Below are 27242 nucleotides of genomic sequence, written 5' to 3' on the forward strand. Positions count from 1 at the left end.
TGCAGTCACATACTGTGCGCAGCATTCCTGAGGGCATTGTCCTGCCTTCCTTTTGTCCTACCAGATGATTCTCCCTAGTTTCTTTGGGCTTAATAGGGAAGGTCTTTACCCAGAACTAAGGTTAACTCAAAGTACAATTGGAATTTCTATCTAGATTATGTCTTAAAATTTCATTAAGACATACCGCATTATTATTTATTTTGAGTATTGATTGGGTTAGTGAGAATCACCGTGAGAACATCATCTTTTTGTGTAATTTTTCATTTTATTTTGAATCGACAGCAAAAAGTAAGGTCTTTCAGTGTGTTTGTGGGGCCAGTGGATCAGTAGGAAGTATTTCCTTTTTGTCCTATGAGATACACACACACACACAGATGGAGAAGTAGAAAGAGCAGTTTCCATGTGATTTTCTCAGTGTTTTCAGCCAGTTTCATTTTAAAGTACAATCCACCATTGGTAGCCAGAGGCAGCTGATAATCATCTTTATCATTCAGATTTGGAAAGCACACACTACACAACTGACATCCTTTAGAAGTAGACTTTTGGTGGGGGGCTCAGTGGTAGAGCACATCCTTAGCATAGGTGAGTCCCTGGGTTTAGTTCCCAGCATCTCCAAACAAGAAAGAACTAGACTTTTGTTTTCTTCTTGGGCTATATTCCTATTTCAGATCTGCATATTTTATGTGTTAAAGTATATAACAGTATATTTCATATTCTCTTTCAGTCTTCACAGAAAAGTACTGTACTGCTAACCATGTGGATAAACTTCCTGGCCCAAGAGACTGGGTACAGATTCTACAGGATCAAATTAAACTGGCCAGAAGAAGGTTAAAAAGAGGCTCAGGTATGAATAGGTTGTAAAAAGGTAATTGTGGAAGTACTTTATTGTATTGTATTTATTCTTAGCCTTTGTAAAGCACAAAATTTTTCTCTAGGTTAGTTTAGTAGGAAACTTTGTTTTTTGAAGGAAAAGCTCTACATAATGTGCTTTGGTTAGCTACCTTAAAGTCTTATTCCAGATTTGGAAACTCACCTTAAGATTATGTAGTAAAGATTATGACAGGCCATTTGTTTTGAATAGTACAAAGGAAAAAGATTGCTAATCTCATTTATGGTCCAATGTGTCTCATATAAAACTAGGTCTCTCTTTTGTGGTTTTCTTCTATTTGCCTATTTATTCTTGTTTGTTTGGGTCTGCTTGATTTATTATTTATAAAGTTGTTTAAGATTTTTTTTTATTAGCAAAAATCCTTCAATAAGAACCATCACATCAGGAAGAAGGAATGTATGTGTATTTAAAATCTGGGCTTGGGCTTGGAAATTTGGGGTTTATCCTTCCAGGAAAAGTGAACATCAGTTGCATTGTGACAATTTAGATTTGGTCATTTGAAATCCCAGGCTCCCCAAAGTGATAGTGGGCCATTATACCAATGAGAAATCCCTTGAGGTCAGTTTTTTCCTATCATACAGAAATAGTTGTCTTGGGCTGGGGACATAGCTCAATTGGTAGAGTGCTTCCCTCGCATGTACAAGGCCCTGGTTTCAATCCTCAGCACCAAAAAAAAAAGTTGTCTCTAGGAGGCCACAGATTTCAATTAAAAAAAAAAAAAATCTTCATACATTCGTACATCTATTTTGAAAAACAGTGTGGAGGGTCCTCAAAAAGATAGAAACAGTACTATCATATTATCCAGCAAACCCACTTCCAGGTATCAATGAAAGTATGTTGAGAGCTCTCTGCACTCCTGTGTTCATTGATACATTTTCCCCCATAGTCATGGAATTGATGTAAGTGTCCACCAGTAGTAGATCAATGCATTTTTTAGAAATGTGGTATATATATACAATGGAATACTGCTTACTCAACCTTAAAGAGGAGTTTCATTTGCATCAGCATGGGCAGGCCTGGAGGGTATTGCACTAAGTAAACCAGGCACAGAAAACAGATACTCGTGATCCCACTGTGGAATCTAAGAAAGTAGTACTCACTGAAGTCAAGATTAGAATGGTGGTCACCAGGAGGCTGGGGGAGACTAAGGGATGCTAGTCTAAGTATACAAAATGACAGGAGCAATAAGATCAGGGGATCTGTTATGCCGTATGGCAACTAACAGTGTTAATTGTTAATAACACACTTGAAAATTAAGGGAGTAGACTTTAAATGTTTTTACCACAAAGTATGCAAAGCGATCCTATTAATTAACTCATTAACCACTCCACAATGTATACATATTGTGAATGTGTTTCAGAAAAACAGGTACATCATAAATATTTACAAATTTTGTCAATTAAATAAGATGAAAAAAAAATCCAGATCAAACACCATGGCATCTGACTTTTGGAACCCCTGTGGCTAGAGTATGAGTCAGTTTGGGAGGTGGACTTTGAATATGAAAATGATCTCTAGCAAACACATGAGATTCTTCTCTGTCTTAGTCCATTTGTGCTCCTGCAACAAAATACTACAGGCTGAGTAATCGATTTATAATGAACAGAAATGTATTGGCACACAGTCCTGGAGGCTGGAACTCCAAAGAGTGAGGGACCACAGCTGGCAAGGGCCTTCTTCCTGCATCCTCTCATGGCCAAAGAGTGAAGAAAGGGTGAGAGAGAAGGGGAAAAAATGAGGACCAAACTCAGACTTTTATAAGGAGCTTACTTCTGCAGTAATGAACCCACTCTGAAAACAATAGCATTTATCCAGTGGTGAGGGTGGGGCCTAATCACACCCCACCCCCAGCACTATGGCATTGGGGATTAAGTCTCTAACTCATGAACTCTGGGGGACACACTCAAACCATAGCAGTCTCTCACAGATCCCTTTCTAGTGAACCCTTCCCAGTCAGCCGTGACCTTGTCACTCAGGCTCCACCAGAGCAGGGACCAGCAACTGAATCATGTTTGTGTCCCAGGTGACACATGGTATGTGAGACAGGCTGACTCTCAAGAAATATTAGTTGAATGAATCAATGAAAATGTCAGTAACTTCAGAAGACTTATTGTTTGCCTGAGTTGAAATCACTGGAAGCCTGTAGAACATTTCAAGAGTCCCTTCTTGGGGTTCAAATGTTTATCCCATTCCCTCCAGAACTCATGGGGTGGCAGTGTCCCTGAGCCCCATCCTCAGGAACAAGATTCTTCAACTCCTGGTGACACTTTGTGGTCATCCCTGAGTCCTTCTCCTTCCTCTTTATTCTTCTTTCCCAGTTTCCTCTCTTATTCTTTCCTTCCCCAAATCTCCTGCTACATTAACTCTTAAAGGTCCCCTGCATCCTCCCTGAGTTCCTTCACAAAAATACCTTCTTATTACGTTAGTCCTGCTAGGTTTCATATCCCTGGAAGGGTTGAGTTGGGAGGGAAAAGGGAAAAAATTAATAAATAAAAGAACACTTTTAGGGCTGGGGATGTGGCTCAAGCGGTAATGCGCTCACCTGGCATGCACAGGGCGCTGGGTTTGATCCTCAGCACCACATAAAAATAAAGATGTTGTGTCCACCGAAAACTAAAAAGTAAAAAAATATATATATTTAAAAAAAGAACACTTTTAGAGTTGAAGACACATAAGTTGCCCAGAAGGTTTACCCAGTGGGTAACACCAGCTTAGCACTGATGATGTCATGTTGGGTGTCTCATCTTAATTTTATGGTCCAAGTATTAAGTCTGAGTGTTGACCACACCAGTAACTACTAAGTTGGCCTGTGTGCCTGGATTCTACTTTGGATGTCTTGACTGAGTAAGAACTTCCATTTCCTATTGATTTGCAAGGTGGAAATTGTTGACCCCCCCCCCAAATACAAAATACATATGTTGTATTATATACAATATAATATTCTAGTTTAAGAGAAATCTAAATGTGTCCTAATATAGAGACCTAAGTTCAAGATCAGTAAGCCCAGAGAAAAGGCAAGGGGCCAGTGTACCAACCAAGAACCAGCCACCCAGCCACCTTTGCTTCTCCCAGACCCTAGTCCCAACTGTGCCACCAACTTTGAGCTAGCCTGAGCAGACAGAAGATCCCTGTATGAGTGGCTGTCCCCTTTCTGCTTCACAAGGGCTGCTCAGGGCAGATGCAGCAATCAGAGATACTTGAAGCTCTCTGGGAGCTTGAGGGGAAGGAGCTGTGTATAACAGGACTGTTGAGATTACTAATTGACGTGCTACAGAGACCACCCAAGAAAGGAAGGAGAGGCTTTGTGTTCCAAAACATGCGCGCCTCTCACGGAAGAGAGTGAACTAAAGGCCCTAAAGGGCTTGAAATTTTTAGAAGAAACCTTTAAAAGTAGAAGTAACAAAAAGTAGGGAGATATTGTGGAAGGCTATTCCCAGGGACTGAGAAGGGCTTTGCTGTACCACAGGATGACAGTAGGAAATTAGGTTTCAATGTCATTCTGGTGCCTTTGCCAAGTTGTATGTGTCCAACAGTGTCCAACATAATCAGACCTTTTTTCTTTTCCCCCCTTCTCGTCAGATGCTGAGACCAGTGATAAGTTCTGGTCTCTTCCCACCAGCAAACATGACTGCACGCAGTAGGGCTGCACAGTAGGGCTCCACATCGCCCTTCCTACCTCCCACAGACTGGTCAGTGAACACATTTCTTGATTATCACAGCATTTCTATTAATAATTCACATTTCCAGTGCTCGCTTTCCCCCCAGCACACACACCCACAGAGTGGGACCCAAACTGTAGCCTGCTCCCCACCCTTCCCTTCCTTCTCTCGGAAGCTTAGAAGATCACCCACTCCTGTTCTGTAGGCATCAGGATATTTGACTTAGGACACTTTAGTTTTTGAGTGCCGGGTTTAGATAATCTACCTAGATATCAATGACATGTTTAGAAACCTGTTCTATTAGTGACTGAGAAGTGGAAGGTGGCCGTAAGACAAAACCACCCCTGACATACAGACCAAACCAGACCTAAATAATAGCACATCAGCCCTGGTCTGCCAAACAGAGTCTGTCTCCCAATCTGTGAAGTGCTGCTACATATCCTTCTCAAGCAGCACAAAAGTGGGACCCCAGCAATCAAAACTAGAGCCACTTGGATTTCCTGCAGGGGACAAGGGACCTGGATCAATAATGTTACTTGCTCTCGTGTGCGCTGTCTTGATTATTTTCCATCTAAACGATAATACAAACAGTGGTCTCATAGATATTCCCCAATTTCAACCTTATTTATCATATTTGGCTCAATTCCTGGAATTAGGTGCAGACTCTGACTGGGCAAGCTAATCAACTATCCGCTTAGGGAAGTCTGCCCTGCCCCACATGGATTTGAAAGGTTGTTATGCAAATCCAAACAGAAATTCATTTGGGGCTCTCATCACATGTAATCATTTTTTTCTATAACTGGAATGATTCCTTTCCTGGTGTTGATTTTTATCATTTTCATTAGATTACTTCCTCAGAGCTGAAATCACAATTTATTATTTGTGTTAGATCCAAGAGTAAAGCTGTCATTGCTATTAAATTTTTATTGGACTTGCTCAATCTTTTCCAAATTTTACAACTTGATTGTCACCAGGGAAGAAAGAGTGTGAACTTGTTGATACAGACAGATGTTATAATTAAGTTTAGGTAACATAGTGATGTCCTTCATCCATGACACTTGGTGTCCCTGTTCATGCAGCTAGCTTATACTAATTTATATATAATAATTTACATAAACCTAGGTTGTTTATGTTCTGTTCTGACAAAAGAAAATAATTGCATAGGCCTGTTTATGGGAAGTAAGGATAGCTGAATTATAAAGGGAAGAGAATGTATACTCCAAAGTGATTTTTGTTGTAACTGAATGAAAAGCAATTATGAACCTAAACTGCAAGTTACTAAAGTACAAAATGAACTAAAATTTGAAGATTTTTTTAAAAATTAGCTCATAATGATGCATGTGTTTGTGTTTGGACTATTAATGGCAAAGAGATTAAGAGCACAGATTTAGTTCATTGTCACTTACTAGCTGTGTTACCCTGAGTAATTTCTTCACCTCCCTGTTTCCTCATGTGTTAAAATGAGCATAACAACAGAGCTACATCGTAGGAGTTCATAGGAGTTCATAGGAGACCTACATCATAGGAGCTCTTACATTGCATGTAAGAGCTCAGTAAATGGAAAGTATTTAACAAATGATGGTAGTTAGTCATCATTATTTATTGTTATTTTTAGATATATTTTTTAAATATAAATATATCTATATATATTTTTTAAAATTCTTGATAACAAGAGTTCTACCATGTAGGTAATCTACATATTCAAATTCACTCAAACCAATTAGAAGAAAATGACAGGGCTGGGGATATGGCTTAGTTGGTAGAGTGCTTGCCTTATGTGCACAAGGCCCTGGGTTCAATCTCCAGCACCACACACACACACACACACACACACACACACAAAAGAATAAAATGATCTCTTTTAAATATACAAATGGCATATATTCATTGTTTTAAATATATAAAATAATAAAAACACAAAGAACTAAACTTAAATACCTGAAGGCTTTTTAGTATGTCTTATTTTTTTTCTATGAACCTATTTACAGATTTTAATCATTTAGCCTCTTGATTAACTTGTCTGTTTTTGTTATTAAATATTCATCTATAACATCATGTTAGCAATTTCTACTCAACTCCAGCCCCTACTGGTCTTGACTATTCTTTCTCTTCTTGGGGTTTTCTGTTTGCCATGAATCTAGCAGGCTAGCAGGTCTTTTGCTAATGCCAGATATACCCATCTGAGGACAAGATGTTAGAGGATGAACTAGAGGTGGAAAATGTGGAATATTTCTATCTGTATCTAAGCCCTGATTGTGTTTAAAGCAACAACAATAAAAAGAAGAACTCAGTATTAGTTTTGCTTCCTCAAACTCAGCATTAATCATGATGCAAATGGCAACCTTCCTTTGACTGGCCTCATGGTTCACCTGCACTATAAGCAGGGAACTTCCAGTGAGGATCATTAGTTGTGGGATATAAAGGGTACCACTTAGATGATCCAGGGGCCCTAATAAAATGTAGTCCTCTGCTCTGGGAGTCCCCTTCAGTTATCAGGAGACTTATGGGCCCCTTCTCTTTGCATTTAGTGGAAGGTTTTTCATGACTAAAAGAGATACCTTTGCAAAATTCCTAAGGAGATTGAAACGTATATCAGAGCTAAATCAAGTTTGCATTTTAAATCGTTTGCAGAAATGTGTATTTCTTCATGAATGAATGGATGCCAAAGTTGGACTGGCAGCTTGAAGACATAAATTTTCCAGTATCGCCAAAGAAAGTTTCACTTTTTGCATTTCCTAAGGCTGCCCAGCAGGAGTGGCTCTGGGGATGGCAAGTTTGGTTTTATAACAGAAATTCACTGAGCCTTTTGCCTTCATTGACATGTTTAAACAGTCTACCTCAGATGCTGGTTGGCTGTTGAAACCCATGTAAATAAACAAAAATGGCTGATACAATAAGGTTCATAAGATTCTTAAAAATTTAAATATGGGAAAGTTGATTTTACGACATTATCATCATCAAAAAATTTTCATTTAAATAATGATGCTAAAATTTGTAGTGTGAACCAACTGAAGCTGAAAAAGGAAAGGATGAAAACTGTTATGTATACTAGAGTTATTTTAATTGTATTACTGTATTCAGTAAAATGAATGTGCTCCCTGAAACTAATGAGATTTGTGTTTTATGTTTGTAACCAGCAGAGGTAGCTGACGGTGATGAAAGACTGGACGGCATTTCTCTACCACCAACAGGTAAAACACATTTACATTTTCATCACCTGCTGGAAAATTCAGTGCAAGGAAATATTTGCATTGAAAATGGTATTAACATTAGAGATGTAGATGCTTGGGCAAGCTGCTTTCCGTAACAGACCCAGGCCCTGGCATTCAGAGTTTCTCAAAGCCCTGGGTTCAGAGATGTTTTTTATATTGAATATAAAAAGCATGAATAGCTACGTTTTTCTCACACTGTTTCATAGTCAGGAAAATCTCTGAAATGCAAATCTCAATAACAGTATTACAACATTTTGCCTCTCCAAATTTGTGGACATTAAAACATATTTTCACATTGTTATACCAATGCCGAGACCCTCAAATAACTCTCAGACCACACATTGCCATTCCAATGTAGCCTTTTATTGCTGGCCAGCGGCAGACACTGTCTAAAAGCAAGATGGTCAGAGTGGCGCATCCCCTTCAGTTTGACTTCATATTTAAGCCAAAAAAACACAAAAGGCATGTTTGGGGGTTTAGCCAATGCAAGCAAGCAAGTCACAGAAGCAGGAGATTGCAGTCAGGCATCGGAATGCTTAGCCAATCAGAATAAGCCCAGTTAACCCAGTTACACAAACAGAGCCCAGTTACCCCAGTTACACAGACAGAGCCCAGTTAGGTAGTTCTGTGTTCTTAAGGGTTTCCACAACAAAAGAAAAAATAACTTGGCCAGTCATGACCTTTCTAGTTGACATGGCTGTTTCCCAAAATGGAGTTACTAAACAAAATGGAGTCACTGTAGTCAAGACTTCTGTCTCATCACAACATGAAATAAGATTTCACTTTAGAATAGGGAGCACCAATTTTGTATGACCAAATCCATGTCTACTCAGGCTTCTCCCACCTCTTCCAAAAAAGGCCTTTGAGAGGTAATCCATCATTGCTCTTTATTTAATGGGCACCCAGTTTCTACTGGATTTTAATTGCATGATTGAATAAGCCAGTCCATCCAGCATTGAGTGGCACACTCCTAATACTTGAACCTGATCAGCCAAATGTAACATTGCACTGAAGCATTTGCTGCACACAGTTGCATTAAGCCATAGACATGATTCTGACTTCACATTATTTGACTCTCAAGTAAGCCTCTGATTCTGGCCACCTGCCTCTGTGTCACTTCATACCTATAAGGAGGGACACCGACATCTGTCTGATCAGTGAGCTACATGTTAAGCAATTTATTCCTGCACTTAGTCTCAGGATTCTTTATTAACTGCTCTCAAAAGAGTACCTGAAGATTCTGTCCACAAAATCTAGATACCCTCCAAAAAACATAAGACTGAAAAAGATTGACTCAATTTTTCTGTCCTCTAGATTTAAGGTGTTCTGCTTTTAATTAAATTCAGCAAATACTAACAGAATGTCTAGTGTACGTAGGAACTCTTAGAGTTCCTAGAGGTCATTGATAGCACCACCTTTAGTGGATGGCCACTAAAGCAGAGTCCATAGGTGTAGGATGGGCATATGACAGTGAGCTTCAGAACAGCAGGGAAGCCCAACTGTGTAAATGATACATTGCTTCCTCTGCATCGAGTAACTAAGCAACAGATCAATGGACAAATAAATGAAATGAACTACATAGTGTAAAAGGATCTGTGTGTATCAAGTTCTTCCCATATATAGTCATTATATAAAATGTATTTCTCATTTGGCTGTGTTTCCACATTTGTGAATTAAGAGAATTGAAATACATGATCTCTCTTGTTCCTTCCCAATCTGTCATTCCCTGAATCAGGACAACTCCTATCAGCCTTATTCCTATCAACCTGCCCAGCCCACTCCCAGTAGATGCAGGAAACACTAATCATAAAAATGAAATTGTATATTTCAGGAGGCCCTTGGGAGGAATACTATGCTTTTCTAATTGTGTCTCCCAGGGAGACTACTACCCCCCAGGTCTCCCATCTGGAGGCCTCTGTACCACTTGTCCTCTGCCGTATGACACAGTGGGTTTTTGTTTTATTCTTTAAAGACCATACCCCTTAAAATAACACTGTCACTTTTAACTGACAATGGAGGCAAAGATATTTCAGACAAGAAAATTGAGCACAAGGGATCCTAGACCAACCTCATAAAACAAAAACTTTCAAGGAATCTGAGAATGAGAAGGAACTTGAGAGATTACCCAGTCCAATCCTTTTTTTATCCAATCCTTTTATTTTACAGGGAAAAAAGCCTGAGGCCCAGAAACATTAAATGACTTCCCCAAGGTCTCAAGAGCTGGTTGATGGCCTGGCCAGAACCCAGGCCCTTCGTCTCCCAGCCATTACACCGTAGAGCTTTCTTATACCTAAGCCAAAGCCAGCTTTTCTCTGCATGTTTCTTAAAGATCCTAAAACATGATTGATGTACTAATCCATTTAGGATTCCATTTCAATGTCTCACAATCTTCACAGTTAGAATATTCATCATCGGTCTACCCAACGTTTGCTGCAGTTTAAGCTCATTTACTCAAGTCCTCTCAATTTTGCCCAAAGCTGTGAGGTTGTAATGCAGAAAATAGTAGAACACACCTGCAGGTCTTATCACTAGACTGTTAATAGAGATTGGTTACAAATTGCTAAACAGCATGATAAATAAAAATGTTCATTCTTTAGAAAAGGGGGAAAGAAGTCACAGATTGGTGCTCAAATTTTGAAGTAATAAAATCAAAGGATCTCGATAGTCTAGCATGTCCCTTGGTTGCCTTTCTAGAGTAAAATTCTCAGTCTGGTCGGCTTCTTTGAATACAGTGCTATTGCTAATACCCTCCTTCCATGTGCCATGACACGACATCTGGGCAGTGGAGTCCCTCTTCTTGCACATGTATCTTCATCCTCAGAGTGGAGCCTCACTGGTCAGAACCACAGGAGCCCCAAGGGGCTCTGATACAGACCTTCGTTTTCTTATTTCCCTGATCTGGCCACAACAGGTCTTGTTAAAGATTCAGAACAGCCTTATTACCTTTTTAAGATCTTTTTTCTCCTTCCAATTGTGTGTGTTAGGAAGAAGCAGGAAAAGGTGGAAATCCTTTAGGGTTGCTATGAACCTGAAGTGGCAGGCAGGGTCAGATGCTCAAATGACCTTTGTTTTGACCTACTGTAGTTAAGCAGCCTTTTATTTGTCTGACTTTAACAAAATCAGATACAGATTCTATAGTGGAGAAATGTGTTTTCATAATTTATTCCCTCTCCACCGGGTTCTCTAAGCCCTTTAGGGGGTGGGGTATACTGGTGATTGATCTCAGGAGTACTCAGCCACTGAGCCACATTCCCAGCCCTATTTTACTTTTTTTTTTTTTTTTAATTTAGAGACAGGGTCTCACTGAATTGCTTAGCGCCCCACTTTTGCTGAGTCTGGCTTTGAATTTGTGATCCTCCTGCCTCAGCCTCCCAAGCTGCTGGGATTACAGGTGCGCACCACCGCACCTGACTTCTGTGAGTCTTTTGAGCAACTGCTGAGAATCAGAACTGCATTGGGGTCCTGTGGACAAATTCCTGCCCTCAGACTAGTGTGAGACAGAAGCACTTACCTATATGTTGCAGCACAGATGTGGAGAGTTCTGGATAAGGAAGAAAAAGCCCCCAGAACCTGGGAACAATTGGGTTTAAAAAACAAAAAAAGTATAAAGTAGAATCAAAACAGTGCTTTCTAAAACTTAAAATGGGACTTATGAATTTGAAAAGAGATGTTGTTCATCTGAGCTTAGCAATCTGTGTCATAAACTGGCATTATTTTACATATTTTTCTCCATTAAGAAGTGCAAGGAAGAAAATTTAAATGAATGGTTCCACCCACAAACAACCATCATTAGGTGTTTTCCCCAGATTTTTCTCTATATTGATTTTGTTTATAGAAAAGAGATCAATACATAAAATCTTGTTTCCAGAGCATTTGAGATTTTACCTAAAAAGCTTTCTCTTATTTTGTTACAAATCTTTATACACATTATGAGCTGCATGATGCTCCATTTTGCAGGTAAATCACACTTCATTTAGCCCTTTTCTGTTACTGGACAATAGACACACTCTAATAGTAACACATGTTCTTGGAATTACCTGTAAAATATAATCATTACAAGTTTCTAATTCCTAAACTGCTCATTTAGCACAACTAAAGCCATGGCTAAAAACTTAACGACTTCACTCCACAACACCGACAACACCGGCACCTAAAAGTCAAGTCCCTACTTGTCAGGCCATGGTAGAATGTCCCTTAGGGAAGGGGCTCTCCCCCTTCACTGTCTTGTCTCTGTTATAGGTAATAACAGGAGAGAAAACATGGAGGATACAGAACCAGGTTTCATTGCCTAGGCTTTGATTTTAGTGACCTTGGTCATTAGCATATGTAACTTTTCAATTCTTTTGAATTTCCTCAAAGATCCATGTAGTATTTCAGGTGCCTGCAAAGTGTGGGTGTTCTGTGAAGTTTATCTGTCATGTTTGAATAATTTCATATGCTTTCTTTTTTTAAGCAAGTCTCCAATTTGGTATATGATTTTTAAAAATTGTTTTTAAGAGTTAATTTGTTACCCTTCCAAAGTCCAGCATATGATCCAGTTAGTTCATTGTCTGAATAAAGAAGCAAGCAGTTCTTCCTTTTTTATTCATTCATAACCTTAATGTGAAATGCATAGTTTTGAAGCATATTTATTTTCACATAAATTGCCTAGCTGTATTATAAAGGAGAATGGTTTTTTCCAGGCCTGAGAGAGCAGTTGTAAACGCCAAAAATAATTAGACCTTCTTCAGCTTAGAAGAAAAAGTTGTTCTGGGAGACAAGATAGCTCTGACCTATAAGATGAAATCATTCATGATATCAGTGCACCCCCCCCCAAAAAAAAAAACTATAGCAAAATTAAGTGCAAGTGATGTGTGAATTCTTTTTTTTTAATATTTATTTATTTATTTTAAATTTTCGGCGGACACAACATCTTTGTTTGTATGTGGTGCTGAGGATCGAACCCGGGCCGCACGCATGCCAGGCAATCGCGCTACCGCTTGAGCCACATCCCCAGCCCGATGTGCGAAGTCTTAGGAAAGAAACCCCTTTAACGTAAATTGTGTCAACACAGAGACAAAATAACTAATTAAAAGGTGAAAAACTCAAAGTAGCCAGTTCTACTTGATACATAACAACCATTTAAACAGAAAGCTTTAACTGAATGACCCAGGATTTCAACTGTGTGGTAACTAATCACAAGTGTACATGCTTAATATTCTGGTACACTTCCTGGTCCACTTGCCCTCTGCTTTATATAAAACCAATATAAGAAACTTTGAATTTATTTGAAAGAGATTTTTTGCCATGTAGGTATCTGTTTTACAGAAATATTTGCCTCCGGATTTCTTTCTTGCTTTGAATCTTTGGCACTTGATCCAAAGGCCAGATATTGGCATGAAAGAAAGCATATTTATTTCATCCACCAGATCCTGGGATTAAAACTGCCATGTGAGGGGCTGGTGTTGTGGCTCAGTGGTAGAGTGCTTGCCTGGCATGTGGAAGACACTGGGTTTAATCCTCAGCACACATTAAAAAATAAATAAATAAAGGTATTGTGTCCATCTACAACTAAGTGTGTGTGTATATATACACACATACATATATATATTTTTTAAAAGTTGCCATGTGACAGTTGGACACCTTTCCCTGGCACACACTTCATCCACCTGTTGGAGCTAACAGGTCCTGTAGAGGACAGTTAGTCCCACCCTTAGCTTTGCAGGTGAGGAAACTGAAGAGTGAGGGTGAATGATTGCCCAGATCCAGGGAACCCTTCAATGGCTGGTGGGGCACAGAACCCGGTTTCCTTACTACCCTGTCCAAGGTCCTGGTCGTACCAACCTGAAAAACTAAGCCTTGGAGATAGGAGGGACACTCTAGGATGTCAGTATTCCACCAAGATCAGCTGAAGATGATGCACACATCCCTGTGACAGAAAACTGGTTTTAGGTGAGGCTTGTGGAATCTGTCTACTAGACAGTTAATCTCATATGTGTGTCTTTTTTTTTTTTTTGAAGCTAAAAGTAAGGGTCAGAGAAATTGTTTCCATTGTATTTTTTAGTTAGCCTTTTCCACTCCAATCAGTAATCCCTTTCATGAAACCAGTCCCTTTGTTTTATCAAGTGGTCTGATAAACTACTGTGGATAAACCAGGGCTTTTGTTTTTCTGCAACATATGCTTAAAAATTTGTCTTCTGCCTCCCAGAATGAAATATTTCTCAAGGGAATAGAAAAGATTAATTAGTGACCTTTCACTCTATTAAACTATGATGAATATGTCTCTAATAAAGGTAGAAACATTTACTCACAACTGTGGATCTGTTAAATATGCACCATGAACCTTCAGAAGCACTTCCTTCCAAGCCTGGGTGACAGCTTGGAATTTTCAGTACTTGGGGAGGGAGAGGGAATATTCAATTCACAGATATGTGCAGTGCATTCACAAATTGGAAATACAGCTTGGGAGGCTGCTGTATCAAAACTGTAACCACAATATCATATTTTATAAATTAAAATTGTTTTGTGTTAACTTACTGTGACTACTGTTCAGACTTTGTTCAGAAATCCTTTTTATAGGCTTTCTTAGCAAAAAAAAAAAATTCCGTATCTATGGATAATGTCTCAATCTTCTGTATATATGTTTTATTAATATGTAAATATTCTGATTTTTTAAAATTACTATGTTCTTTAAGAAAGAATTCAATGCAAGGCTAGTTGTGAAAATGGTGTATAACATTGTGTTGTGATATCAGCTCCCAAGATGCTCTTTATGTCTGTTCTGGAAGAATACAATAAATTACTTTAATTGAATGTACTTGTGTCTTGCTATGTGCCAGTCTTTCTGTGTTTGTGAAGTCAATGTTATTCATTAATTAAATGATATTCATTAAGACTCTACTGATCTTCCACCGAAATTATATCTCCTTATGAAGTTAATTTTTAAAAAAATAAAACAAATTAGATTGCTACCGAAATGAGAGTCTTCAGACGCTGCATTCAAGATTCTGTCTGGCCGTCAGATCAATGGCTATAGCAAGTCCCACAGAAACACTTGGACATTAAGTACTGAGGTGCTTGAAGCCTAATTTTAAATGAATTAGGTAGCTTTATAATCTTCACTTAAAAGGTTAAGCCCTGCTTCTATGGAAACAACACATCAGAAGGACAAATCAATCTTCTCCAATGCAAAGTGGCTACGAAAATGTAATTGCTTTATTCTTCCTCTTTGAACACAGGAGGGCGCTACCTGCCTCTTGGCTCCACTGGGGCTTTAGGAGGGTCTGTTTATGGGCCCCTGGTCTAGTCAGCAGCTGTGAGGAACAGTAGGCAGGCGGCAGTGGGGAGTAGCAGCTAGCCTGGTGGAGAGGGGACAGCAAGACAAATTGCTTGCAAAAAAGAAAATATATAGTATAACCATCCTGAATCTTTCATGCATCCTCACCAGCCTTCCCCTTCTGCCATGTGCTGCCAGCTTTAGGGGGCCTCTTGTGTCTGTGAAATTGCTTATGAGGGGTCCACATCATGTTTTATGGCCCAAGTGCCCTCAGATGAAATGCCCTTGCTGCCATATGCTGGCAAGGTTCGGTGCTATGGATGTGGCCTGGTGGAAGGGCCCTAATGGCCTTTCTAATCCAATAGGGGTGAGAAGACCCAGTTTTGCCACAAAAGGCTCCACTGGAAGGAAGTTCAATACTACCTCAGTTGTCCTCCTCCAGGCCTGGCCTTATCAAGGGTTTACAGGAGGCAACAAGCTCCTTTACCAGCTGTTCTGAGTTTAACTCCACAATCCACTGCATACCAACCATCCTAAACCCGGGATGTTTAGGATGACTTGGTTGGGATGCAAGGAAAAGAGGGGCCAAAGCTGAGGCTGGGGAAGCACCTGGCACCAAACCACCTCAGGTCTTGTACCATCCCAAGAGGTTCGGACCCATGGGCACCCCTGAAGCATTTGAAGTAAAGAGGCCTTTCCAGCTTGTATCTTATGTTGATCTGTCTGGCTGAAGTGTGGAACATCCAGCTGTCAGAATGGCTGGGGATAGGTGAAGAGAACACAGGACAAAAAACCCTGTGAGACGAGAATCGGCAAGACTCGGGAACTAGCTTGGGCTAGAGAAGAGAGAAGTGTCAAGGGGACACCCAGGTTTCTGGCAGGGTAGTCGGGAGGGGTCTCATTGCACTCACTAAGGTAAGAAAACGGGAGGAGCCATTTGGAGTACGACAGGTGAGCTCAGCCGTAAATGTCACTGCATTCATGTATTCCAGGAGTATTCACAACACACCTGGTTCTCAGGGGCTGGGAGCATAGCAGTGAGCAAAAAATGTGCCTGCTCTTTTGGAACTCACTCGGAACATGTGTCACAGACAGCAGACAGATGGCAGGACCCTGAGGGAAACACCAGCACACAAGTCCTATTTGTGTTCCTGAACAGCTTTACCGGGGAGGAGGGAATTTAAACTTAGAAGCTTTGTTCCAAACTAGAAGCAATTAAGACGTGATACACCACTCATTCCTCATGACTCAGCTCTCAACTAATCTTCACCATCAAAGAGGTTTCTGACTACATGCTCACAAGTAGCCACAGGCTCCATCAAATTATACCGTTTTTTCTTCCTTTAGGTCACTTACCACTCTGGAATTATTTTGCATATTTATGCATTTGATTGTAATCCATTTTCCACAGGAATCTGAGCCTTATGATGTCAGGGATTTTATCTAGGACATTAAGATTTCAGGACCTAAAATGCCAGACATTTTAGGACACTTGCTTGGCAAAAGTGGACTCGCTAAAAATTCTACCTGAAATTTGTAATTAATATGCAGACTATTCCTCCTGACCAAAGCCAATTATGGTCTCCCAGTATTAGAAGTCAATTACAGAAAGTAACTCACCTTCTCTCAGTCCAATGCTGAGCCTTCATCAGAAAGTTGAGAAGAATGGAGCCAATGAGAATGTGAAGTAAAGGAAAGACTGGGACAGTCAGACCAGTGAAGGGACCATGGGGCACATCAGGAGCCTGATACAAACCCCTCCTTCCAGATCCGATAGTTTATATCACATGGACCTCCTTTTCCCCTATATCACCCACCCATTGTTATTATAAATAGTGGATGAATTTGGGACATTAGATGGGTCAAAGAGATGCTGGCTGTGTTCCTTGAAGATTTCATAGCTCCAAGGATTCAGGCCAACCTTTAGAATGTACACAGACCAACTCCTTTTGTATTTTGTAATTTTGAATGCATGAAATTGATATCCCCCCAAATAACATTTTCTCATATATATTATATACCTATGTGAGTATATAGTTGTGTTTTTTTTCCCACTTTGTTATCAGTGAAATTAAAAGAATGTTAAAGGAACTGTAATTTAAAAAAAAAAAAAGCCAAAGAATAATCTAAAAATGGAGCTCAGAGAGACTCTGGTATGCTTTATGGATACTGATAATCCAAATAAAGTTTCTATGTAAAGGCCTTTTTAATTGTTTGGGGTTTTTTTGGTTTGTTTGTTTTTGTTTTTGCCATTTTGACCTGTTCCCTGAGAAACTGGAGGACAACCTAAACTTTGAAACAAATCCACTTTTGATCATTCCTTTTAAATACTTTCCAAAAATTGCAGCTGATGCCAGTGTGTTAAATGTAGAAGCTGGTCAGGAACCAGGTCTCTTTACTTCAGTTGTGTGCACCCTCCAGCTTGAGGCTGTGACAGATCCAAAAGGTGGAGGGCCCTTGATGTGAATGTGGAGTGAAAATCAATTTTATAAGGGAAATGGAGCATCCTAAATTGTTTCAATGAAATGGTGGACCAATTGCATATTGTTAGAAAGTAGTAGAAAAACTACTTTCTTCTATTTCCTAGCAATGGAGGGTGAAAGAATGCATTTTAATAGAGAGCTCTTACTCTGTATGTTACAAAATTAAATGTCCTCCAAACGTGATATGTTTCTAACCACTGGACAGGGACAATCAGGAGCGACTCAATTAAAAACACCATGCTCACCCCATCCCCCTTTGGTGGTGAACATTATAATGTTACATCATCCTTATGAGAAATATTTCACCTTGTGAAGCAATACCACCTTTTTCTACTCCTGCCCCTCACCAGTGCTCCCTGAACATGGAGCAGTAGCTCAGACGGCTTTGGCTCTCATTAAGATTTTTGTGTTTGTTTTCATGATCTATGTCATGTACTGCTCAAGTGTGTTTTCCTGCCTGTCCCATTAATGTCAGTGTTCCCAGGAAACTAACCACAGCTGGTCATTCCTATGTATTCCCCAGTGGGATTGGCTTACTAGTCATGAAGTGTGAACATATTTTAAATGTGACCAGAAACCTATATTAACCATGATCATGTCATTATGGTTGTCCCTTATGATAGCATTATAGCTTTAGAAAATGAACAAACTCAAAAACTGTAAGGGGGATGGGAAGGAAGAGGTGGTACAGTTAAAGACTGAACATAGGAGAAAAGCCAAAATATGCTTTTAAAAAGTGTGAGCATAACTTACTACCCCCAATTAAACATATAAAACTATAGAAACAGAATCTCTGCTTACCATACAAGAATAGACAGGCATAAGGGAAAACCTAATCTATATAAACATATAGTAAAGGGGTATAATAATTAGCATAACTTATGTTAAGCTGCTATAACAAAGGAGCCCAAAAATAAAGTGGCTTGAATGAAACACACTTTGTTTACTCCAACTCCAGAGCTGGATGGTGGGTGATAGTCAATTTTTCCATGAGGCCACCCAGAAACCAGTTCAATATGTATGGTTGTTCTACCACCCACTAGCAGATAGCTGTGTGCACATAGTCAAAGCTGGCTTCCAAAAGTTTGTATTGAAGCCTATGGGAAAAGGAAGAGGTTAGTGGAGGACTTACAGATTTCACTTCTACTTACATCCCATTAGCCAAAAGTTGGCCAAATAACTATATATAGAACAAAGGAGGCTAGGAAACAGTCTCTAACTGGGTGACTGTGTGCCTAGCTAAAACTTTGGTTCGATTTCTACAAGGAGGAGGGAAAGAATAGATACTGGGAACAACTAACTTTTGATACCACAGATGCCATTTTAATTGGTGGGAAGAGGATGAATTATTTAATAGTGTTGAGGATAACTGCTACTCATTTGTAAAAGTACATATACAAAATAAACATATATACATAAATGTTCATTTTGTATCTACAAAAATGAACCCAAATGGACCATAGAAGAACTAAAACTATAAAATTTTTAGGAGAAAATACAGAAGTAAATCTTCATGCTCTTGGGTCAAGTAGCAGTTTCTTAGCTATTACATAAAAAATGCAAGTGACAAAGGAAGATAGATAAAATGGAAATAATAGGAATGAAAAATTCTTGTGCCTCAAAGCATCCCAAGAATGTGAAAGACAACTCACTGGGTAGAGGAACATATTTGTAAATCATAATCTGACAAAGATCTTGCATGCAGAATATATAAAGAACTTTTACAACTCAAAAATAAAAAGAGAAATAACCTAACTTAAAAATAAGTTAAAAAAAAAAAAGGACATACTTTTTTCAAAAAAAGATATTCAAATGGGCACTAGGTCAATAAGCACATGAAATGATAATCAACATCATTAGTCATCAGAAAAATGCAAATCAAAAATACAATGAGATACCACCTCTCGAACACGAAGATGGCTTATCATCAAAAAACAGACAGTACAGCTTTGAAAACACTGTGGTAAAAATGGAACCCTCCTCATACACTGCTGGTGAGAATGTAAGAGGGTACAGTCTTCTTGGACATCAGTTTGGCAGTTTCTCAAAACATTAAACATAGTTGCTAAATAATTTAGCAATTCCAGGTATATACCCAAGAGGATTATAAACATACAGCCAAAGATTTGAACACAGATGTTCATAGTAACATTGTTCATGATTGCCAAAAATTGGAAACATCTCAATGCCTATTCTTTGATGAATTGTATAAGCAAATGTGGTGTATCCCTGCAATGAATTGTCAATTGGGGCAATAAAGAGCAATGAAGTACTGATACATGTTAACATGGGCAGACCTTGAAACATTATGCCGAGAGAAAGGAACCAGTCACAAAAGACCACACATTGTATGATTCCATTTATATAAATGTCCAGAATAGACAAATCCACAGAGGCAGAAAGTAATTTGTAGTTGCCTAGGGCAGGGAGTGGGAGCAGTACTGGAGAATGACTTGACGGGCACAGAGTTTCTTTGGGAATGATGAAAATGTCTAAAATTAGATAATAGTGATGATCCCACAACTCTGTGAATATGTTTAAAAACATTTAAAGTGCTTGTACACTTTAAAAGCATAAATTTTATGATATGTTAATTCTAGCTCAATAAAGCTATTATTTAAAAAAAGGTAGACCCTCCTCACTTGATATGTTGCAATTAATTCCAGATGTTTCAAGGATTCATCTGTAAAATTTCTGTAAGTTGGAGAAAAGAAAGGATGTGGCTAACATGATGCTATAGGAATAAATTGTCAAGTGAAAATTAACTCATTTAAGTCATATTTCAAAAAATTGGGCTGGGGATGTGGCTCAAGCGGTAGCGTGCTCACCTGCCATGTGTGCGGCCCGGGTTCGATCCTCAGCACCACAAACAAAGATGTTGTGTCCGCCGAAAACTAAAAAAATAAATAAATAAATATTAAAATTCTCTAAAAAAAATTTCTTTTAAAAAAATTACAAAATTAAATAGCAAATGAGAAAAATATTTGCAGAATGAAAGTCTTTTTAACAAAGGTTATTTATACTTATTGTATATTTAACTCATACATCAAATGATCAATAAACATATATGAATGCTACATTAAACCAAGAAATGCAAATTTAAATGGTAATATGAAATATTTTGGGTATCCACTTGGCAAAAATTAAAACAAAAGCAGCAGCAGTGTTTCTTGTAATGAAGAGAACCATCTGCCATACCCTACAGATCCGCATGTCAATCAGCAGTGTATTTTTGAGGGTACTTTGGCAATACTAATCGAAGTTGTTCCATATCTTGCCTAGCCTTTGACCTAGTAATTCTACCTGAAGAAATTTACTTTAAAGAAATGATCAAAGTCACACAGTGTTCATTGTAACATATTTTTAATGGCAAAAACTAAAAACAATCTATGTGTCCAATAATAGTTTAAATTATGACATCCTTAAAATAGAATCTTATACAGTCATTTTAAGTAGTGTTCATAGAGGCCAACAGTCAATTATTTGGGGGAAAAAAAGCAGGCTGCAAAGCAATACTGCAGATTTCTTGGTATTTTAGTACACAAATTCATAGAAGTCTAAGAAACCGAACACCAAACTATTAACTCTAGATGGTGAGATTATGGGTACTTTTAAACTTTCTATTGTCTATCTAAATTACTTGTTCTGCAATGAATATGTGCTAATTTTTCAATGAGAAGACAAACTATTTTATTTTGGAGAATATTTAATGGCCTGGAGAAATCATTATATATTTACATGCTAAGTAGTGTGATTGTTCTGCTTATATTTTTTAAATTTCAAAAACACCTTTTGTAAAGTTAGTTATCATTGTAACTACAGATGCAGACTAATTGTAGCATGTCCAAAAAAAATATACAACAAGAGATAGCTACAGCTTAAAAAAGTTACAGACAGTGTGTTAATTAACCATCAGCCTGATCACATTTGGCAAAAGAAATACGTATATGTTTGCACACAGAACAAAGAATAGAAGGAGGTATCCATAGGTTGTCTCTGGGTGGTGGAATTATATGAGATTTTTCAGAAGTATTTGTGTTTTACCTTTTCTAAAAGGAATGTATTATCATTTTCTAAAAACTAAAAATAATGTAAAAGAAGAAAAGGTTCAGTGGTGTATGTATCTGTGTATATGTAATGCTGCTTGGATACTCTTAGGAAAACCTGAAATATCTTGGAATTCTGGAGAGACATGCTTCTCTAATATCAGATAAGCTCAGGGAAAACTTGGGTATCCAGATCCTTGTTTCTCTGATAATATGTGCATAAATCTATTTACAGGACTCTGGGTTAATGCTTTACTTTGAAGGGAAAAATAATCATTCTGCAGCTTAACAGGAAAAGGATATCCTCTCTGTAGCTTAAAAGGAAACTGGAGACAGTGCTTTATAAAAAATGTATTCGTTGCAAGACGAGAAGAAACCCATCAGAGGTGTAAGTGCATTTGACACATCAAAAAACAATGCCGCCAGGGCCTTTGGGATTTGAAAAGAAATCCAAGAAAAATAAAACATGAGGTGGATGGTTGGAACAAGAGTCCAGGAGCCTAACAGATTCAGGCCATGAGAGTCTGTTCTCTCCTGTGCTTCTTATTCTTCTCTGCAATTCTATACTAACCAGGTGTTGTGTTTTGAAAAAACAAACATATGACTCAAGCCTGACATGTGGCACCAACTCTATGAATCCTGGATGACATATACTAGACACATTGTGGCACTCCTTATGAAGTAGATAAGTTACCTGCCCCACTCAACAGATGAGAAAACACTTGTTTTTGCTCATATGACTATGGAGTCATTCTTAACCCAGATTTGAACTCAAAGAGGGTAGTTCCAACTCCTACATTCTTATTATCTGTTTTTGTCTCTCAGTGGAGCCTTATTAGTGGACAGAAGCATCTAGAATAGCCCCAGTAAGTGTCTGGCCTGGATGATTTACCTTTACAGTGCTCATTCTGTGCTTCAGTTTGCTCAAAATCTTTGAGCCGAACTTAATAACACGTATCTATCAAGTCCTTCTTACAAGCCAGGCATTGTCAGACATATTCTACAGAGAGCAATCTAGTTCACCTCTATTATAAGCCCTGAAAGTCACCCCCACTTTACAGGCTAGCAGACCGAGTTACAGAGAGCTTAAATAACCTGCCCAAAGTCATGTAGCTGACAATTCACAGAGCCAAGATCAACCTGTCAGTGCCCTTCCCAGTCTGCCGTGGGCCCAGCTGTGTATTCTCTGGATCCCTCTCTTCCCTCCCTTCACATGCTTGCTCTAGAGAGGCATGTAACCAATCAGCTGGACTTCAGTATTGCTCTGCCCTCCAGAATCACCCTGAGTCCCACAACCATTATGTCCAGGCAGCACCAGCTGTAGAAGAAACACAAGTCTCAAGAAATATAACTCAAGCTGACACATATCTATTGTGCACCTAGAGTACACAGGACCGTACAGTTACTGTGTTTCAGGCCTAAGTAAGGAGAGAAGATGCAAACCCACCAGCCTTTGAGAAGCAATGCAAGCTCCCAGAACTCCGTAGAACAACAGCCCACAAGGCAACAGGTAGTATTTTCCAAAAGAACCTATCAGACAGTCAACAAAATTAGAGTTCTGAGAATGGAGATGCCATTGGAAGGAGGGACTCTAGCTGAGCTTGCAAAGTTGAAGAAGGTGTTGTGACCGAGGTGGTGGTCACTCCAGCAAAGAGGACAATTGGAAGGGGCAGGCATTTACAGATCTTGGAAGTCTGTTATTCTGAAGGGAAATTGGTTTGGTGAAAGTGGGATGTATCAGTGCAAAGCAAATGAAGTAAGGAGCCAGTGGTAGGAGAGCATGAAAATTGTTATAAAGATTTCTGAAACTCAGTAAGTGGTGTGATGGAGCACACCTGTGACCCCAGCTACTCAGGAAGCTGAGGCAGGAGGATCCTAAGTTCAAGGGCAGCCTTAGCAACTTAGTGAGACCCTATCTCAAAATAAAAAATAGAGGGGACTGAGGCTGTAACTCAGTGGTAGAGTATCCCTGAATTCAATTCCCAGTACTACATTAACAAACATTCCAAAACTCATTCTATAGACCAGGGTTTTCCAAGCTCTGTTTCTCAGAATACTCTCTTTATAGGAATGTAGTAGATGCTATAAGACAAAAGACTCATTAATCCCAGAACATTTTTATCACCCTCAAAAGAAACCCTGTACCCATTAGAAGCTTTTGTCCCAGTATTATTCCCCTCTCATCCCTAGGCAACCACTAATTACTTTCTGTCTCTACAGATTTGTCTATTCTGGACATTTATAAATGGAAATCATACGACATATGGTGTTTTGTGACTGGTTTCTTTCACTTTGCATACTGTTTTCCAGGTTTGTCCATGTTGTCATAGATAGCACACTTGGTTGCTTCTTATTGCCAAATGATATCTCAATATCTGAATATGCTGCATGTTGTTTATCCATTCATCAGTTGATAGACCTTTGTGTTGTTTCTACATTTTGCTATTATAAATAATACTGCTCTGAACAATTGCGTACATGTGTTTTGTGTGGTTTTGTTTTCAGTTCTCTTGGGTCTATACCTAGGAGGGGAATTGCTGGGTCAGATGGTAACTCTATTTGTAACACTTTTGGAAAATGTCAAACTATCTTCCAAAGACTTTGAACTGCTTTACAGTCCCACTAGCAATGTACGAGGGTCTTTATTTCTTCACATGCTCAATAGTACTTGCTATCATCCATGTGTTTCATTATAGCTGACTTGGAGGATGTAAAGTGCTATCTCACTGTGGTTTGATTTGTCTTTCCCTGATAACTAATGATGCTGGTATATTTTAAAATATATTTTTATTTTTAAAGTTTTTGGGTTTTTTTTTTTTGGGGGGGGGAGGAGTGGGGGACTGGAGATTTAACCCAGGAGTGTTTTACCACTGAGCTACATTGAACTACATCCCCAGCCCTTCTTTTTTATTTATTTATTTATTTTTTTTATTTTGAGACAAGGTCTCACTATATTGCTTAGGCCCTCTCTAAGTTGCTGAAGCTGGTCATGAATCCTCCTGTCTCAGCCTCCTAAGCTGCTGGGATGACAGCTGTGTGACACTGTGTCCTTTTTAAAGTTTTTAATGAACAAATAATAATCATATATAATTATGGGGTACAATGTGATGTTTTGATATGTGTATCATTGTGAAATGATTCAGTTAAGCTAATTAGCATATTCATGACTTCACATACTCACTTTTTATGTTGAGAACATTTGAAATTTATTCTTAGCAATTGTGAAATATATAATACATTATTGTTAACTACAGTCACCATAATGCACAATAAATCTCAAAACATTTTCCTTCTATCTAACTGAAACTTATGCCCTTTGACCGACATCTTTTGGTTGCCTCCACACCCACCTGTTTGCCCCAACCCCTGGTAAGCACCATTCTACTCTACTTTTATAAAGTTGATGCTTTCAGATTCCATATGTAAATGAAATCATAAGATATATATCTTTCTGTGTCTGTCTGAGCATAATGTCCTCCAGATTCATCCATGTTGTTTCAAATGATAGGATTTCCTTCTTTGTTAAGGCTGAATTGAATACCACATATTCATCTGTGGATTCCATATCTTGGCTATTCATGATTGTGGATAGGGCTACAATGTACATGGAGATGCAGATGCCTCTTTGTTATACTGACTTCATTTCTTTTGGAATCTATTCAGTGGTAGGATTGATGGATCATTCAGTAACTCTGTTAGTTTTGGTGGGAACTGCTTCATACTGTTTTCCATAGTGGCTATACCAATTCACATTCCTACCAACAGTGGACAAGGGTTCCTTTGTTCAACATCCTTGCCAACATTTGTTATCGTTTATCTTTTTAAAAAGAGTCATCCTAACATGTGTGATGATATCTCATTGATTTATTTTGCATTTCCCTGATCTAAATACCTTTTCCTGGGCTTATTGCAAGACCAAATTCTTATTTCTGTCTTTCTAAAGAGGATACTGATCCTCAAAAAAGGTTAAGGGCCTTCCAAAAATTCATATATTTAAAAAAGCATAATGTTTAAAATTCAGGATCAGGAGCCAAAATCCTGGCTTTTCTACTTATTAGCTGAGAGGCTCTGGCTTTAGTTACCTCATCTGTATAATGGGAGCAACCATGGCTACCTTAAAAGGTTGTCATGAGATTCTGAAATAAAGCATGTCAAGTCATCACTGCTATCTGACCCCTGATAGTCACTCAATAAATGGCAGCATGATGCTCATTTTCTGACAAGGCACAGTGAAGGTGGCTTGATGTGAGGTGGACTCCCTCGAGTACTCCTGTTTCTGCATAATAGTAGATAGACCTTTTACATTATTGGACATCTCTTCATGGGCATTAGACAAAATGTAGAGTCTTCGTTGATGGAGAGAACGGACAAATGGGAAAGCTATATCTCTCTCCACTTCAGATCAGTTGTTTATACAATACAAATATTAGCCTACTGTGGGGGTACCCAAGAGCCTGAGTCAGAAGAACATAAAAGTTCTCAGTTTTTTGGAACAATCATTGTTTGCCTTTTTACCATGGACTATATGGTTTAAACAACAGTTATTTAGTTCTCTTAGTCCTGGAGGCTGGAAGTCCAAGATCAAGGTCTCAGTATGTTTCGGTTCTGGTGAGAGCTCTTTTCCTGGTTTGTGAATGGCCATTTTCTTGCTGTGTCCTCACAGTGGTGAGCAGAGAAAGAGCACGCCAATCCCATCACGAGGGTCCCACCCTCCTGACCTAATCACCTCCCAAAAGCTCCCCTCCTAATGCAATTGGGCACCAGGATTTCAACACATGAACTTAGAAGGGACAAACATGGAGTCCACAACCGTCACAATCCTAATGGATACTTTCTTTTCTATGGTTGTTGATCCAACTTTGTTTTCTATACTGCAATACAACAGTGATATGGTCAAGAGAATAATTATTATGATAATGACAATGATGATTGTCAAATCTAGTAAAGAATGGAGCAAGGATATTCCAATTTAGATGGATCTGCTGATCCCGGAATTCATGAGATATCAAGCTGAACAGTAAGGCTACATGGAAGAGGTGGAAAAGCTAAACCTCAGATGTTTTTGCCATCCTGCCCCACTAAACAGCTCCTTCCAATTCCATGCTGGATGGGGGACAAATCCTCTCTTACAACTAATAGAGAGCACATGCTAAAGAGGCATGAGACTTACTCTTTTTTTTTCCAACAAATCTAATTCTTTTTGCAGATGAAATATAAACATGCAAAGATCCTCTGTCATAATGATAATATAAAAGCTGACGTTTATTGGATTCTTAACCCTGGGAGGGCTCATGCAGAACTCTCTGCATGCATTATCCTGCTTAATATTTACAAAAAACCTTGAGTTTGGAAACTATGTTAAGACATGAAGAAAATGAGGATCAGAGGTGAATAACTTCATGAGCATTATAAAACTGCTCCAAGGCCAACATTCTTAGCCATTCATTCTGATACAGAAAAATCCAGCCTCTCCTGTGTGTCATACACCTAAAGAGCAGTTTCAGTAAGCCCACCTGGTCATCTGCATATTTTCCCAATGGGGGTGGGGAACTTAAGATGATCTTTCACAAATAACTCAGATATAATTTATCATACTCTAACACAAATTCTGGAGATGCCAAACCTAGAGCATATATACAAATAATTTGGCTCAGCTGCATAAATGTTTATTCATAACTTTTAAAAAATAAACAACATA

At 38.7% G+C, this 27242-nt stretch overlaps 1 protein-coding gene across 9 annotated transcripts in view; it reads left to right on the plus strand.

The window, feature by feature from the left end:
• Bend7 (BEN domain containing 7) overlaps positions 1-27242 on the plus strand; it is a 103915-nt gene that overhangs the window by 72997 nt on the left and 3676 nt on the right. For 3 of the 9 annotated variants that reach the window (XM_046432450.2, XM_046432442.2, XM_046432448.2), the window contains 2 exons: positions 725-844; positions 7686-7739. In XM_046432450.2, the coding sequence (XP_046288406.1) occupies positions 725-844; positions 7686-7739 (174 nt within the window). Of the gene's footprint in view, positions 1-724; positions 845-7685; positions 7740-9926; positions 14557-27242 lie in introns of those variants that run through there. The other 6 variants (XM_046432445.2, XM_046432444.2, XM_046432447.2 and 3 more) reach the window with 6 other exon arrangements.

This window comes from Marmota monax, unplaced genomic scaffold (assembly GCF_021218885.2).
Source record: "Marmota monax isolate L192 unplaced genomic scaffold, Marmota_monax_Labrador192_F-V1.1 WCK01_AAM20220418_F8-fsc00090, whole genome shotgun sequence".
Taxonomy (NCBI): domain Eukaryota; kingdom Metazoa; phylum Chordata; class Mammalia; order Rodentia; family Sciuridae; genus Marmota; species Marmota monax.